We start from the raw sequence: 13,334 nt of genomic DNA on the forward strand, positions 1-13,334 counted from the left end.
CCACCAGAAATACACATTTTTGACTTCACTGCAAAACAGACTTTTACAAAAAGAAAACCTGGTCTAGTAGGAGCCCAAAATTAAACTATGAAACTGAAAATGAGAATAATGTTATTTTGAACTGGATAGCAAACAATTGCCTATTGTCGGTCCTCCAGTGGGTCCAAAAATGACTCATTGTAGCTTGGTTTTTACTTTAATATCTCCTGAGGAAAACAAATGTTCCTAGCTTAATGCCCAATTATAACCTGGCAGTGAAAACCGAAGCTCCCCTCAGACTTCCACCTAACGTTTCATGAAGCTTTTATTTGTACAATAGCATAAGATGCAAAGAGTTTGATCACATATAACGATGTTTCGATGGAGTAATTGCAGGTGTGCTCCCTTGTTCAAAAGGTAGTCCTTCTCAAGAACAGGACATTAAGGCCTGGCAGAAAGAAGCCGCTCACGTGGAAAGATTTCACTTCCAAACTCTAAATCCCTACAGTATCTGTTTCATATGAGCCACCAATGTTTTGCTGGCATGGCAGATGTATAATCTAAGCAGCATTTAGTCCTACTTCTTAATTGATAGAGGGTACTAGCACCATAGCTGACAGAGGTATGAGTGTTAGCTTTACAATCCACAGCGACAGTCTGTTTTGTGCAGCTCAGTGACTGCTGCTAAGGAGCTGTTCCTGTTCAATGCAGACCAGTGAACTGATGAGGAAAAGCAGCACGCTGGCAACAGCCCGCACCGGCAGTGATATGATCAGTATGTATTTGCTCCTTAAATCTCTCCAACAGTCGGTGAAATGTCTATCCCTGCTGGAGAAACCTATTCTCCATTACCTCAGTAGGACACTGAGCTGCAGCCACTTTAAAATAAGTCTTATAGTGATTTCCAGCCACAAGAGCTGTGAATTCCTTTTCTTTGGCACAGGTTCAAACTGTTTCCCCCCTGCCAGACAACCAAAAATGTATCCGATTTTGTGGTGTCTCTCAGTGATGAGGTTCTGATAAATAGGTTAGGAGTGATAAAGCATTGAATATAATAGCTTGAAAGGAAAAACACTAATTTGCCTGCTTACCAGGAGTTAGATGATGTTTTGATACCACTCAATTCTGTATGAAAGTAGAGAGTTAGCCTAACCTTAAAAAGAAATAGCTTAGATCTGTCCACAGTTTACAATTAGTCTACTCGCGCCTCTTGAACACACTTCCCAACACACGGTTTGTGAAAAAACTCAAATGTAGAGTTTTACAGTAGTGTTATCTTAGTATTTTTTGACCTGGAGAAGTGTGCAAAGACAAGCTGGCTAGCTATTCCCATTTTCAGTGTATGCTAACTGTCTCCTGCCTTTAGCCTTTAATTTGCTGATTTGGACCAAATTGTAGCATTACATGTATATGCAAATGAGCAGAGTTTGCAATGGTTTTTAGTTGTTTTTGGGTTTTTTCAGCACATTGGAATAGACCAACTCCTTTTGCTCCGTTCTTCCTCTGGTTATGTAGCACCAATTTCAAAGTATCTGCACCTTTCTTGATGCCTTGACCGTCCAGTACTATGAATAGACAATATTTTCAGCAATTAAATAAATTATGTTTAACACAGTGGCATCAATCATCTTACATTACAAAATGTATCTCCCAAAATGTCACATATTCCTGATAATGTAGATGGATGTAAAAAGGTTGAGATACAGATATACCCCTTTCAAAAAAATAGTGTCCATATTTTAGATGTTCATATTTACAGTCATTCTGTTGAATTAACCCATAAATAATAATTCAATTAGCTTTATGTGCCTCCCTTTCCCCCCCAGGAAAATATAGAATGTGGTTAACTGCAGTGCTGCTGCGGCTGCTTTGTGCAGTCGTACAAGGCTCAATGACACATTTCCAGGCAATCAGGCTTTACTAAAATGTGCCTCAGCACATAGGCGGTGTAAAAATAGTCCTGGATGTGAAAAGAACCTGGATTCGCTGACAGCAATGAGGAATGATTTTAGTGCAGTGATGTTTAGCATAAGTCTGGCCTGGAATTAAAAAAATACCTCGATGATAAATGATGACAGAATTTGAACACACTAGTCATCTTCAAACAACACCGCCAACAAGGTTGTTTTCAGTTAGGTTTGTTAGCAAGAAAAGCGAGAAAACGACTGGCCCAATTTTCATGATACGGTTGGAAGGTTGTAGCATGGGCCAAGAAAAAAAATTATTACATTTTTGAGTAGATCAGAATTGCCCATGTAGTTGGATGACTTCTGTCAGATGGTTGAACATCACATTCACACACCGTTTTATTTCCTGACTGATTACCCTGACAAAGCCATATGAATTGACCTGGAAACGATATTTTCTGTTTTTAAATCGACTCTAGAGGACCAAAAGAGAACTGTGTATTATTGGGTCAGCGACAGGAGGAAATAACTACTTTAGGTTATAAATGCTACAGGGAACACTCTCAAAACTGTGTCATTTTCTGTGTAAACTCAACTCCAGTGTCGTCTCACCCAGCAGGGAGGGATCACCCTGCTGCCACTTTATCTGATCACAATGTTCTGGTCTGCATCTGTGAGAAATTGAGGATGCCGATAGCGGTTTTCGTGGTCATGGCCTTGTTTGGGGCTATTAGGACCACCCACTGTAGGGGAAGGTGTTATGCCGCCGCCAGAGAGCCACGTTATCTCAAAAAACACTTTACACATTCATTTTAAAGGTTGGAAGGAGCATCTAGGGAAGCACAAATCAACACAGGAACACAGTCGCTGACCACGGCAAAAAAACACTGAACCACGAAGGCAGCGGTACACTGATACGTCCAAACTTTTAATCATGTTTACCATCAGTAGTTCAAAACAGACAGAGAGATAAGACAGGTTACTGCAAATGTTGACACACTTTATGTCTGGCATCTTCCCTGTAATTCTTCACTACTTCTCATCTGGATATGCCTCAAAAGTGTACACACCTCATGTTTTAAAGAAATGTAGCAAATGCCCAAACACGCTGCAACACCAGTTTACATGGTCTGCAGCCATCTTAAAGCAGGCCTACAATGGCAGTGCACAAAGCAGAATGGGAAGTGAAGAGTGGTAGGCGCCTGTACCCCGAGAAAAAGGCGATGTGTGTCTTCATGTGTGTGTGTGTGTGTGTGTGTGTGTGTGTGTGTGTGTGTGTGTGTGTGCGTGTTCAGCTCAGAAGGCACAGCTCTCAGCCAAAAGACATGGGAGTGTGTGTGACTAAAAAAATGCAAAGATGGAGCAGCTATAGGCGAGATATGTCTAGCGGCAGGACAAGGCACAAAAGCATAAAGTGTGTGTGTATGTATCTGTGTGTATGACACAGATATAGAAAATACAAATATAATGTTCAGATTCTGCCCCACAGACTCTTTAAGTGAGCACAGCTCAATGCTAAAGACATGTTATGTGCAAAGTAGGATAAAAACATCAAACGCAAATAAGGTACAATACACCAGAGTCACATGAGGTTACACAATATCCTCCAAAGATAACACCATTTTACACCAAACAGAACCAATGTCAATATTGAAAGCACAGTTCTTTACATCGCCTGCTGGGGGCAGCACCCGACCCTCCTCACTGTGTGTGTGTGTGTGTGTGTGTGTGTGTGTGTGTGTGTGTGTGTGTGTGTGTGGTGTGTGTGTGTGTGGTGTGTGTGTGTGTGGTGTGTCTACCTCCATCCTATCTCAGCAGGAGCAATGGTTTAACTACATGTAAAAAACACTTAATCAATAAGAATGAGCTTTAATGCCATGTGGTTAAATCCCTTAACTCTTAATCCACTCAGAGGGATGTGCTCATTTCTCATATACACAGTTGTTATTTCATATTAAAGTAGCATCTGCGGCAGGGTTCCTACACAGCTTCTAGAGGAAAATGTAGCTTTCATTCGAAAAAATGTTGAGGTCATAGATTAGTTTTTTTTTTTTCACACAAGGTGACTAGCCAACCTATAGTCGGTTTTAAACATACCTTGGTGCTTGCCACAACACTGAATCCATCAGTAGCAACATACCTGTTGTTTTGTAAAATAAAATAAAAGTCTTAAAAAAATATTTTCCAAATGTTTGAAATAGAGTTAGAATCCAAAAAGACGACAAACTATGTCCACCCTCCAAACCCAAAGTTGAATTGAGTCAGAGAACTGACCCGCGCTTGTTGACCTCCATGTTTACAATCGGCACAACATTAAGAAAACGAAGCAAAAGTAATGATCTAATAAAGAGTTGTACATATTTTCCAGACCTGTGTAGGAACCCCAAGTACTTTCCCTTATCAGTCACCAGCTACTTTGTAAATGTCTCACATCACACCAAATACCTTTGACTTTTCCATGGCTCACATTTTATTTTTTCCAGTGACGCTTTTGAAAAGGTTGAGCAGCACTCGCATGTCTGCTATTTGGTTGTGCCTCCTCACTGAATATGTGAATAACTATCAATGGAGGCTATAAATGAGGCTATACATGCGTCATCATTTGAGGATAGTACCAAATGATGATAAGAAGCCATTACTGTGCCACCTGGGTAGAAAAGAAAATCTGAGCCAACAGTATAAATCACAAAGTGTAAAGTCAAAGCAAACAGTACAAAACCTGAAATGAAGTCTGCAGTCTGCAGTGGGATATGCCATTAACAAGAAATCAAACAGGAAGTGCAGTTTAATCGATGCAGCGATAGAGTGGTGCAGGGATGACGTATTTACCCGGAAGTAAGCTGCGCATGGGTTCCCTCGACAAAAAAGCAATGGGATTTCTCCCTAGGATTTGGGAAAATAGCTCGAAATAAGGTCTGTGGAAAACGAACCTGTTTGATAAATGCACGTTTTGTCTACCCTACTTTTTAAATTTTCGATTCATAAATCTAATCGCCAGAAGCAAAATGCTAACGTTATGCTATACACGAACTACAGCCGAGTACAGCAGGGTCGCACGACTTCAACGTCACGACAACTTAAGATCGATATTCAAAAATACAGATTCAAAATTGTACAAGTTGAAGCTTTTGTTTGAACAGTTTGCAGGAGGCAGGTACTTGCTTTCAAGCAGAACAGGGAAAACAAACTTAGCGGGAGTGTTTACGTGTTCAGCGTAATGAGGTACAACGTCCTCGACAACTTCTGTAGTCCTATTCAGCCACTTGTTAACAACCATCGTTTTTCAGACACGTAAACTCTTCAGAAATCACCAGTGGGGTCACTGCTGATGTATTTAATGTCGTAGAACAAAACGTGATCCGTCTCTTAAATTTGTGTCAACCACAGACCTTATTTCCAGCTATTTTCCAAAACCCTATGGAGAAATCCCATTGGCTCTGAGACGAGGGAACCGGTAGTGGTAAAATGCTAACTCACTTCCGGGTTTTAGGACTCGTCACTGCACCACTCTATGAAGTCTAAGGCGTCTGGTGGCTCCGCCCGCTCCAGAGATAGCTGAAGTTTTAATTGGCAAAGCGGGAACCAGTGCTAGTGGCCAATGGAGAGACTCAGTGGGGTTTTTTTTTCACCCCATGATATGGGCCTTAATCTGAAGCAAAATGCTCCTGACAGTCTCTTAACTCCTCTGGGATACAGAAGTCAGTTCTGTGTAAGGGCAAAGAAACAGAGCGAGGTTCCCCTGATGTCTCAGTCCTGTCAGAAAGCCAAAGTGGCGAGCCCAAAGCAGTTTTTGTAGAAGTCTGCTGCACGGAAACAGTGAACCAACAAGTTTTTCTTTGGAGCAAGACAATGTGCTCCTCATGCTGCCTCAGAGAGCTGGGGCATGAAGAACCAGTCTCCCAAATTAGACCCTGACAGACCACATGGGGATGAAACTCCATCCAAACATGAAATCCCAGGAGACAAACTCTTGGCCTCATTAGAGCAGTCAAACCAACGCTCCTCCCAGAACCCCCCCTGCCTGTGTGAATAAAGTCTTAAGCTCGGCTGTGGGGTTAGCAGGCTCATGCTAGTGCTGCGGTGATCTGTGTGGGTCAGAACAGTCAAAAGGCAAAAGTCCTGATTATGTTTCCGTTAGTCTGCTACACGTTGTCAAGGCCTTGCTAAGCCTGTAAAGGACCCAAGGGGAGTGGGGTTAGAGGACACATGATATAACCCACAGCAATCACACATTGGCTGATACCCCAGAGTTTTACAGCCCATCACAGTCAGAACGGGTCCTTGTAGCGCTGTCTGGTGAGGCAGAACTCGCATAAAGTCATGGCCCAGGGTTCTGTAAGAGATGGAAATGTGAGTCTTCGAGTCTCAACTGGTCAACAGTTTGCCAGTTTTGTCAGCAGGTCTACGGTACAGAGCCGCGTACTTAGAGGGTGTACGTTTTGACACACTTCCAAGTGTAGAACAATAGTCTCCATAATGCTGACGGTGCTATTACTGTGGCCTTTCCAGTACACTCTCTCTGCGCCCTGAAGTCAGAGTGGCTTTTTGTTGTGATTGAATGAGTTTTCCTGCTGTCCAGTGTTCACTCGTTCTTCAATCCAAGTTGAATGTAAGGCTTAACTCCCACCTTTAAGCCAGTTGTGAAAAACAGAACTACATCTGGATCTATATGTTACTTGGAGTCTTCTCCATCAGGGCCTCTACTGGCTCTCAGAACTAAGGGAAAGTGAACGGAATATCATTGTTTGGAACCAGCGACCAGTAAGCTTTTGGTTAAAATATCTAACTCGTTCTAAGCACTCTATAGTGTCTGTCGCCGTACCAGTGATGGAAGACTAAGATACAAAGGATGCTGGTTATTTCCCGGGGAATAAAGTGATCTTGCCGGCCTTGGCCAGCCGCTCGATGATCTGGGCTTCGTAGTCCGCATCGTGGACGCCGGTCTTCCTGAACTCCCCGGAGTAGCGGTTCTGCTCCCAGTAGTGGTGCCAGTTTCCCCTGCTGTCTGCCCCGAAGCCAAACACATTAACCTAGAGGAGTGATGGAAAAGAAGTGTGTGATTACAAATATTAACCTATAAAATGTAGTTCCAGCATGGTGCAAGGATTTACAGATTGGAAGTAGAGAAGAGAAATAAACTGACCTCGTCACAGACATGCAGGGCGAAGAACAGCACTAGCATGCCAGTGGAGGGGTAGCGCCCATTGTGTGTGGTCCAGCGGTCGTGGATGTATTTAAAGAAAGCTGGGTTGAAGACCTGGACCTGGTGCAAGAGAAGCAGAGTTGCTGAAAAACGAAAATTCAAACCATCCTGCATGGAAAGAAGTAGTGTATCTACACAGCATTGACCAAAGTCTCATATTCAGAAACATCTACAATTTGTTATTCATAGTTTGTTACATTTAATCCAAGTTCCTCTGTTTTCAGATTCATAGCTTCACTTTTAAACAGAGATTCAGGAAAGATGGACACATGCAAATCAAAGCTGCTGCATATTCAAAAGAAAAACAATTCCCCAGTGAAATTGTAATACTCCCGCTGTGAAAGGTTTGAAGCACTTTTCACCAAATTAAAAGTCATATGACATTTATCATCTGCTTCCAGGGGAAGTGCCAAAGAAGCAGCTCTTATTCATTTAAAATCTACATTTTTGCGGCCGGCTAGAAAAACACAACGTGCCTCTGACCCAAGCCCCCAGGAAGTGCGCCGGACTCGGTGCCCAAAATGTGTTGTGTCCAAACGGCGGTACTGCAACTTCCGTATCGGTCAGTGACATCACTGGGCCCAAAAATACTTTTTCCCATTGACTAACATGGGGAAAGAGACGTCTGTAAATCAGCGGATAATTTTTTTTAAACTAAATAAACTACCCACTACTACTAAACTATTTTATAGCCCTCATTATAATCATTAGGTCCTTAAAGTTGTAAAGTGCACTAAAAGCCGAATCTAGATTTATTTTCCTGCTCCATTCATTCTAGTGAGCCGAGAGCTTATACATCCATGGCCGAGAGTGGGAGCTCGGGGGGCGGGGCTTGAGGGGCGCATGCTCTATGACTGCACATACGGGTTCTTCTGCTCTGACAGCTAGGCATGATGGGTAATCTGTGAAGTTTCGCTCTCTCAAAAGTTGGGCCATTTTGCCTTCATGCGCCAATGAGCAGCTCTCATAGGAAAGAACGAGACCCCGCCTCCGACGCTGTATCCAGTTGTTATTATACATCCATGCTCTGACCAGGCAAAGACATTCACAAAAAGTCCTCGCATGGCGGGGATTAGTTTGACTTTATTTATTTTCAGGGATTAAAGAGCGAAAGCAGAAGATTATTAAAAAACAAAGGAAGGTTTATAATCTAACTGTAATCCCTCATCAACAATGGGGAGGGGATGATCTAATTGCGGCAGCAAAGAGGGGTCACCGTGTGTGTTTGTGTGCGGCTGCATATGTGTATGCCGTATTACTCTGAGAAGAGCCAAAAGTAATGAAAATACAGACCTTGTCTTTATCTACGCGCAGGAACTGCTTCACTGGAGCGTACGTACTGAGAAAGAGAGGGAAAGAGGGAGGGGGGTAAAGAGAGAGAAATTGATTACACACATTCAATCAGCACTTTATGTGATGGCTACCGCAATGAATCCTGGATGATTGACGGCTGACAGATTGTTCCAGTCTAGCGACTCTGTGTGTGTGAAAAATGAAGTGTATTTAAGACCCCAAACTTTACTTATGTGTGTTAGTGTCCCTGTGCAGTGTGATGTGTCCGGAATACATTTTATCTTTGTGTGCAATCGCATGTGTGCTAATCTGTGTGTGTGTGTGTGTGTGTGTGTGTGTGTGTGTGTGTGTGTGTGTGTGTGTGTGTGTGTGTCACTCTTCTTACAATCGGATCTGGCCGGTAGACAGAGCGCTGGTGATCCAGACGAGATCCAGCGTTTTGAAGGGAACCAGGACGAAGCTGACATTGGCTGCCAGGTTCTTGGCGCTCTCCGGGTACATGAAGTGGTGTGTGGTGTGGCTGCCGGCGTCTTCCTCGTACCCTACTGTGGGGGCCAGGTTTATTCTGGGAAAAAAGGGAGGTAGATTATGAGAATTGCACGTCTTCAGGTAACACTATTCTAGCAAGTAAAGTCTGAGCTTCGGCCGTAGTCAGCAAAGCGGTTTTAAACCAGAATGAATCCACATGGGGGGGGCCATATGGTTGTCTGCTCAATATTAACCCTCCTTACGGCTCCTTTTGGTCTCCTCCTTAGGGAAATATCTGTCTTTGTAGCTGCCAAATGCTCCACAACGTTCACCAGCTGGTTGCTAACCTTTATTTGTTTCCTGTCTGGTGCTGAGCAGGCGGTGTACAGCGGGTTTTTGGAGCACTGAAAAGCTGCTCATGAGAGCAGTCAGACTGAACCAAAACAGCAAAGGTGGGAAGGGTGTTGATTCACTTTTGGTTTGTCATTACCAGGAAACCAGGTAAAAGTAGTGGTTTTAGTCATCATTACTATGAAAGTGGTTCAACTCATGATTTAAGTCATGATTTAAGCACCACTTTTTAAAAGGCATAACTTGTAAAACGTTTTCTGAAGAATTGGTATAAAAAAAAAAGACACATGAACACACTTAGAACATTTATTTTATTCTTTCATTTGTCTCCGTTTCCACCTCTGAACATGATGCATAAAGAAGACAATCTTTTAGGTTTGTTGTCCCTCCAATAGCGAAGTGTATGTCCTTTAGTGCAGGGGTTCCCAACCTTTATTGTGCCAAGGACCGGTAGATACATTAAAAAAAAATCGCGGGCCAGTTGTCAATTTTAACTGATTTTAATATTTACTCACCACCAGCAGGTAGCAACAGAGGCTAATTGTATGTAACAGCCTGAACAAATACTAGAACAATATGCATCCAAAACATATTAACAAAGTTTAAAAAAGAACCGGTGTTGTTTTTTGGTTTTTCGGAAAACCAAAAAACGGGAAAACAGATAAATCAACGTTTTGGTTTTGTTTGATTGATTTACGGATAATCCAGTGAATGCTGGGAAAACGAGGAGAAGGCGCATTATGAAGGAGATGTCCGGTCGCCAGGGTGTGTGTGTGTGTGTGTGTGTGTGTGTGTGTGTGTGTGTGTGTGTGTGTGTGTGTGTGTGTGTGTGTGTGTGTGTGTGTGTGTGTGTGTGTGTGTGTGTGTGTGTGTGTGTGTGTGTGTGTGTGTGACACTGGCATTTGTTTTCAGAAGATATTATGATAGTGTCGTTCGTTCCGGTGCACTCCCGACAGCATTTAGCACTACATCGAGATTAAGATTAAACAAATTTATTTTGGGAACAGCCGCATATATGCCGGTGTCGGACAGACACAAACACACCGAACACACAGAGCTGAGCTGAGCAGAGCACATACACATCATGCGCCTTGGTGACTGACTGGACATCTCCTTCATAAAACTAATAAAAGGGGGAGTAATCGGGCAGTTCGATGTGTGTAGATGTGTGTGGTTAACACGTAGCAGCCTGCAGTCACTCTTAAGCTGTTCTGATTAAGTTAAACACAGCGAAGGCGGTGCGTAAAAAGGCACAGCTCTTTACCGAGTACGTCCCGCTGCCTCTTGATGCTGCAGCCATGTCATGAAGTGAAGGAGGGTTTCCTTCTATAAAACAGCTGCGGGCAGCAGATACCGTGAGAGTCCCGGACATTAATCCATAGATCAAGGCAGACTGGTTTACTCTCCTGTTTTGCCAATCCGGTGCTTAAACAAATAGCTCTACATCCCTGGCTGACATGTCCTTAAAATGAAGTCCGAGTTTGAAATCTATCTCAAATAATGTATCCACCACCATTTCCCCACATAAACATAACAGTCTGCAATCAAACGGTTGTCTCCTGTGCGCTCCTCTTCCTACTTGGCGCACCGGTAACATGCTCGTGCGCACAAGAGGCTGAGACTTTAGGCTGAGCCGCCGAATCCCTCGGAACATCATAAAAGCCATTTTCAACGGTTTTCTGGTGAAAGATTAACTAGCTACTGGATGAAATAATATGACTGGTGGCATAGGTGCGAAAATTAAACACTTTTTGAAAAAAATATTATGATAAAATATTTTTATATATTTATAATTCTGCAAATATTACGATACACTCACAGCTATTTCGCGGCCCGGCAGTAACACCTCCAGCAGGGGTTCCCAACCCCCGGTCCGCGGACCGGTACCGGGCCGCGGACCGGGGGTTGGGAACCCCTGCTTTAGTGGATGTGGTGCTATGCAAATGTTTCCCAATCTCGTCATAATTATTGTATATAACCTCCTATCCATCCCCCATTGCATTTCCTTCAATTGCATTCCTTAAACATTTCATCTGAGTCCTTGTGTTCCCACCATTTTTCATGCCCTTGAATATAATAAACATATGTTTCCCCGTCAGACAGTAACTCTGTCTTTTGCTGTATTTACAGTCTATGTGACTCACTACTGTCTGGAGAACTGAGCTGTTCATACAAACAGGAAGAGGCACCTTAAAAATAAAAGGCGGCTGAGTGCGCCTACACATATGTCAGTGAACAAAACAGATGTTTGTTCGCATAGCGGGAGTGAGAAGACACACAGACAGCAGGTGGGTGGTGGTGTTGTGGACCAAGCTGATTATAAAACACAGAATGAAAATCAAACCACAGTGAGATGGACCTGGAAGCAGCCCACACAAGTCCACTGAGAGCGCAACGCTAATGGATGCTAATGCGTTAAACAAAAAAATACTTGTCATTCCTGTGGAGGCTTTTATGCCAAAAGCACGTGGCCACGACAAGCACTATAGCCGCGGACAACAACATAGCTGTGTGTGCCATGCCAACTGACGACAATCAGGCCTTGTGATCCATCACTGCTGCGCCAGAAAGCGTGGGGGGGATTGATTCAGACAAACAGATTTATGTCCCTCTCTGCCTGGGTGCGTGCGTTAGAGAGGCACGATCTATACGTTTCAGCTTCTTAAGACATAAACCCTCTGCGTGGTGACCTCACACTAGTCAGGTGACCTCTCCGTCAACCAATCAGACTTGAATATAGGACAGAATTAAAAAGATTAAACATAGTATCAGAAGCTGATCAGAAGAACACATCTGCTGTCGGCTTCTATATAAATGTGTCACACAGATGATGATACAGTATGTGTTTATTATAGTTGTATATTACTGTTGCTTTATTTATTTTATAGGTTTTAATATTTGTATTGTATTTATTCATTTTGTCTTATCTTATGCCTTCCTCTTTTTTCCCAGAGAGGGATCATTATTTATTTACTTGTATTTTCTTTGTATTACACCTTTTACCTCCACGTGTCCCTTGAACAGTTATATTATGTATGTACGCTGCATGTGTGCAATAAGGTTTTAGGGTTTAGTGAATTGAAGTGAATTTCTTATGATTTGTACTCATTTGTGATGTGTGCCATGTTGAGCTGCACCTGGTGTATGAAAAGTGCTATAAAATTAAACTTTATTTGTATTATTATATAACTTTAATGTGCTTTCCTTTCATGAAATCTCTCTTCCCTTCTGCCCTCCAGCTATCTTCCTCATCCACCTTCATCTTTTCCTCTATCTCCATATCTTTCTTTCAGTCTTGCTCCATGTAATGCAGCTGTCCATCTGCTCTCCTCTTTATCTCATTGCCCTTCTATCTATCACATCCATGCCTCTCACCTCATGATGTGGTTGTGTCCGTCAATGGTCGGCCCATATCCGGCCCCTCGGAGGTTTCCGGAGTTGCCCACCACGGCGCAGCGCAGGCAGCGTCCCGGATCCCACGAGCCGTACGGCGACCTTCCAGGAATCACCTGCGACACACGGCCACGATTCAATCAAACTGACTGGAATGAAGCTGCACAGGAAATGAAACCGCACTGGAACCGCAAGATACATTTGATAATCTAACCAGCAGCTCAGACCAGACTGTTAAAGGACATCCTGCTCTTAATACTGGGCTGAACTCTGCATGATAGTCTCCATGACAAATACATGAGTCTGCCCTCAAGGAGCCATACTGATATATTAAAGGTCCCCTATTATACTATTTTTCATTACTTTAGTATAGGTCTCAGATATATACAAAACATGTCTCTGAAGTGTTTGGCCTCAAAATACCAAAGAGATCATGCATTGCAGCATCCCATGAACCCCTCTGTTTCAGCCCTGTTTCAAAAGTGCTGATTCTGTGTCTTTTCATTTAGATGAAAATAAGGAGTCACTCCCCACGCCCCTCTGAGAAATATGTGGTTAAAAAAACACGATGGTGCTCTAGGAGGAGATTAAGGTGGTTATTGGCTTATCGTTACACAAGCCAAAAAATCGTTATGACATCATAAAGTGGCCAAAATCTGATCAGCTCATTTTCAGACAGGTTTTTATATAAATGGATCAGGACAAAAAGTGAGCGAATCTTTAAGCTGAAACTTTCAGAA

At 42.9% G+C, this 13,334-nt stretch overlaps 1 protein-coding gene across 1 annotated transcript in view; it reads right to left on the reverse strand.

Moving 5' to 3' along the window:
- Positions 1 to 5,306: 5,306 nt before the first annotated feature.
- Positions 5,307 to 13,334, reverse strand: part of st3gal2 (ST3 beta-galactoside alpha-2,3-sialyltransferase 2) — a 54,287-nt gene continuing 46,259 nt past the window's right edge. Inside the window, exons 5-9 of the mRNA XM_034141566.1 lie at positions 12,577 to 12,710; positions 8,768 to 8,947; positions 8,383 to 8,428; positions 7,030 to 7,149; positions 5,307 to 6,916 (exon numbers count right to left, since the gene is read on the reverse strand). Of these exons, the coding sequence (XP_033997457.1) occupies positions 6,743 to 6,916; positions 7,030 to 7,149; positions 8,383 to 8,428; positions 8,768 to 8,947; positions 12,577 to 12,710 (654 nt within the window). The 3' untranslated portion in view covers positions 5,307 to 6,742. The remainder of the gene's footprint in view (positions 6,917 to 7,029; positions 7,150 to 8,382; positions 8,429 to 8,767; positions 8,948 to 12,576; positions 12,711 to 13,334) is intronic.

The sequence above is a fragment of the Trematomus bernacchii genome, unplaced genomic scaffold (assembly GCF_902827165.1).
Source record: "Trematomus bernacchii unplaced genomic scaffold, fTreBer1.1, whole genome shotgun sequence".
NCBI classification, from domain to species: domain Eukaryota; kingdom Metazoa; phylum Chordata; class Actinopteri; order Perciformes; family Nototheniidae; genus Trematomus; species Trematomus bernacchii.